Consider the following 3,899-nt stretch of genomic DNA (forward strand, 5'->3'; position numbering starts at 1 on the left):
TCTAATCAAATATTCTAAAGCACTTAATTAATCAATTGAAATACATTTCAATTTGGTAGGATAAAAAGTAAAAAATCTATATAATGTTCTTGCTTCTTATCTTCAATCTTTTTCAATTTTACTTAAGAAACACATTATCTTTATGTTTGATATCAAAGATATTCTAGAATGTCATCTATTAAATAAAAATCTTCAATTATTAAATTAAATACCATCCTCTTATTAATTTTTAAAAAACAAATATCAATTTTCCATTCTCAACTGTATTTTGTAACTCCATGCTGATTTTGTGCATTTATTTAATCAGCTTATCTCAGAGAAAACCTCATTTTCCATAAAACTAAAAGGGAAAAGCAATTGCATTTTTTGAAAATCATTTTGAATGTACACTTTCTCTAGGTTGGATTAGAAACATATGATTTAGCAAATTAGCATAGCACAAACAGAAGGGAGATCAAAATCCATCTCACATCAACCAAATGAAGATATTTTTTTGTCGAGTCTTGTAGAGTGAAACTTACAACACACATAGGGCATACTGCTATTGACAATGAACATAGCCATTAAATAGAAGAAGATAAGCACGATATGAAAGAAACATGGAGGAACGGAGTAGGAGAATTAACTTAGTGGAGGATGACTTCATTCGTAGGTAAGAGTAGCGGTGAGCTTGACCACTGTCTCATCGACTGTGTGAGAAATAGTCTCCATGAGAGCATGGCCTTGAGCATTGTGGAACACACCACTGCCTCCCACCACTGTGATCTCCCTCTGTGGTAATTCAATGTTGTCTTTGCCTAAGAATTCAATGCTTCTACCTTCGTATTCAGAACCTTCAAATCTGGCAATGAAGGCGAGCAACAGTGTCTCGGGATCTTTGTCTTCAGCAGGGCTGGGCAAGTGAAAATAATATCCCTCTCCCTTTCCAAGCATAGCAGAGGAGTGGAGATCAGGCCCTTCTGTTAGGGTGTCCTCAATCACAATCACATTAGCTAGCGGGATACCCAAGGCCCCTCCAACAGGATTCTGGGGATTTAGACCACCATTAATGATATTTGTGTTGGGAAAAGAGTTCTGAAGGCCCAAACCAGGTGCATTAAAGCCAAGGCCAGGAATGAGTGAACCTATGCCCTGGACTCCATCGTTAGGGATGAGGCCGAGGCCAGTGGTGGAAGAGATGGGCAGCTGGCCAAAGAAAGGAGAATTGTTGATGGCTCCACTTGGAATGGTTAATGGGAGAGGACCATTCCCATTCCCATTCTGATTCCCAATGCCATTGAAGTTGATGTTATTTCCAAGCTGGTTTGGCAAGCCAGAGATTGCATTTCCAGTGCCTTGAAGTCCTCCAAGTTCAAGTCCAGGCTTGGCAGTGGGGTTGGGTCCTTCCGTTATATGATGCATGAAGAAGGTAATGGTCTTTGGACTTGAAGACCCTTCCTCTTCTACTTTTGGGCTATCTGTCAATAAGTTTCTATTTGCACTCACATAGCTACCCCACACAAAGAGAAGCATCAGAAAAAGAAGCTCTTTAGTCTTCGCTGCCATTCTCTTCTCCAAATTAAGATTTCTTTCTACAAACTGAATGAAATGAGATGTGAATGAATTGATGGATATGAATGCATACATAGAGTCTGTATATGTACAGGTGCCATAGGTCCACCATCCAATTACTTAGATATTAGTTTACCTGCTTTCCAATAGACAATGGAAATTCTGCCTCAGCTTTCATCATCGCTCCACTGGTCCACGTAGAGGGTTAGTTTTTATTTGCAGGGTGACATCATTTTTTTTAATATGGTTTTGGTTTTCTGACACATTATCTTCCCTTCACCTGATCACTGCAAACCTAATTTCCCATTTTATCCTCTACATATTGATTCCTCCCATCAGCTCATACTACGGCCCAAGTATTATATGACAGGAATAATAATGATCGTGACCTTTTGCATGCAAATTATTTTGAGTTGACGACTCTTAGCCCCTAAAAATCGTTCATCTTTAAATGATATTTTACCCATTTTAGGTAGTTAGGGGTAGGCTCATCCTTCTAATTCGGGAGTAAATTTAGTTTAATTTTGATATTATCTTACTTCATGGATTAGTTGCGATATACACGTAAGATATTTTTGTGCGAATTTGGGATGTTTTATTATTAATCTATCAATTGAATCTGTTTAGAAGATTTTTAATGAAAATTTAAAGTTATTTAAAATTTCAGTATGGTTTATTTTTTTAATATTAAATTCTTACTTTCTTTTGATTATATCAAAACTTAACAGAATTATATATTAAATTATTTACTTAAATCATATATTTATGATAAATATTTTTAAATAATGAGTATTTTAATCTTGATGCACCATCATTAGCACACATGTACACACAAGCACACACATTTTTTATTTTGATTATAATTATCATAATATAAATGTGATTAAAAAAAAAATTGTAAGAACCACATTAGATAATATCACATTTTAAAAGAAGATAAGTTCTTTGAAAATATTGAATGGAACAACAATCTTACAATGTTTTTAAGAAAGCTAATGGAAAGAAGATAATTTAATATATAGAAAAAGCTACATTACCAATGAATTTATACTAAACGTTAGAAAGCTAATATATAACAAATGGGCTTAATACTAGATGTTGCTATAGTTATAAAATTATGGCAAAAGCTACATTACCAACATATTTATACCAAAATTAGGCAGGGTGATTTTGTAAGAATTTTCAATGTAATTTTATAATAAGATATAGTCAATGACATTTAAAATGTTGGCATCTTGTAATAGTTTGGTAATATTTTCTAAGAGGTGGAGCTTAAATGGTTAGAGTATTGATTTCTCATTGTGGAGACCCAAGTTCATATCCTAAAGGGACATCTAATGTGGAATTCTAAATTGTTTCGCAATCTTCCATAATTGGGTTTCAATGTGTAGGTGGTTTCTAAATAAATGAATTAATATTAGTCTCATGGTTGTGCTTCCAAGAGCTTTCATGTCATACTCATAAATGATCAACAATATATAAAAATATTTCGGTGGTAGTCTTATGTAGAATAGTGTTCTTGTCACTAGTTTTCCTACTTGATTAAAAAGAAAAACCTTTGACCATCTGTGTTGCATAAGGCTACAAGTTGGCTAAGTTACCATTATTCCCTTAAGTTAATAATTTTATTGGAACATTGTAGCTAACTTATGTCTTGTGCAATGTTTTTATGCATAAAATTCAGCCAAGGTGGTATAATTAGGTACCCAAGTTGGCCTTAGTGGCATCCACGACGTAAATAGGGTATACATAGGAGGAGCTGAGTCTTATTTGATTATTATATTGTGAAATTTTTCTGCTTATGTAACTTACTAGGGCCTAGATCTCACATTTTGTAAAAACTTCTAAGAAATTTGCTAACTTGTAGCCTTGAGAGAAAAAAAAATTGTGGAAACACCAATTTTATAATAAGTCCTACAAATATTCTCCAAATAACATTAAATCTGGATTATAGTAGCTTCAATGTAAACCAAAGTTTTATTTTTCATAAATAAGAAAAAAATTCCAATTTGAGAGAGAATGTGCTTCACAATTTGACCTCTTGAGAGTTTTGATTCTTTATTTTCACTCTTCAATTATCTTGATATTATAAGCTAATGTCACTTGTAATGAAATAACTTACATAAGAAATTAGCTTAATAGGAAATATGTTGTAACTACATGAGACTAATAAGGCACTTTGATGGGGAAAACCTCTAAAAGTATCTAAAACAAAATTTAAAAAAAAAAATGAGTAATTTATTATGAAGACTATTTTGGTCTCACTATGGTGAGGCCTGCAACAAGAAGAAAATAAGAATTTTTCACACCTAATAAATCTCCAATTAGTGATGACATGGGAATTGAGA

The 3,899-nt window shown here is 33.3% G+C and overlaps 1 protein-coding gene across 1 annotated transcript; it reads right to left on the reverse strand.

Annotated features, from left to right (window-relative positions):
- Positions 1-642: 642 nt before the first annotated feature.
- LOC131860298 (dirigent protein 16-like) lies at positions 643-1,732 on the reverse strand. The gene is made up of 2 exons (XM_059214690.1): positions 1,688-1,732; positions 643-1,578 (listed from the first exon to the last, which is right to left on the reverse strand). Exons 1-2 carry the CDS (start codon positions 1,730-1,732, stop codon positions 643-645), a joined length of 981 nt encoding a protein of 326 aa, XP_059070673.1.
- Between the last annotated feature and the right edge of the window lie 2,167 nt (positions 1,733-3,899).

The sequence above is a fragment of the Cryptomeria japonica genome, chromosome 11 (genome assembly GCF_030272615.1).
Source record: "Cryptomeria japonica chromosome 11, Sugi_1.0, whole genome shotgun sequence".
In the NCBI taxonomy this organism is placed as follows: Eukaryota; Viridiplantae; Streptophyta; class Pinopsida; order Cupressales; family Cupressaceae; genus Cryptomeria; species Cryptomeria japonica.

Coding starts and splice junctions, on each gene's coding strand:
- LOC131860298 (XM_059214690.1), bottom strand. CDS start 1,732: ATGATGAAAGCTGAGGCAGAATTTCCATTGTCTATTGGAAAGCAG. Junction 1,579..1,687: donor CATTGTCTATTGGAAAGCAG/GTAAACTAATAT, acceptor CATTTCATTCAG/TTTGTAGAAAGAAATCTTAA.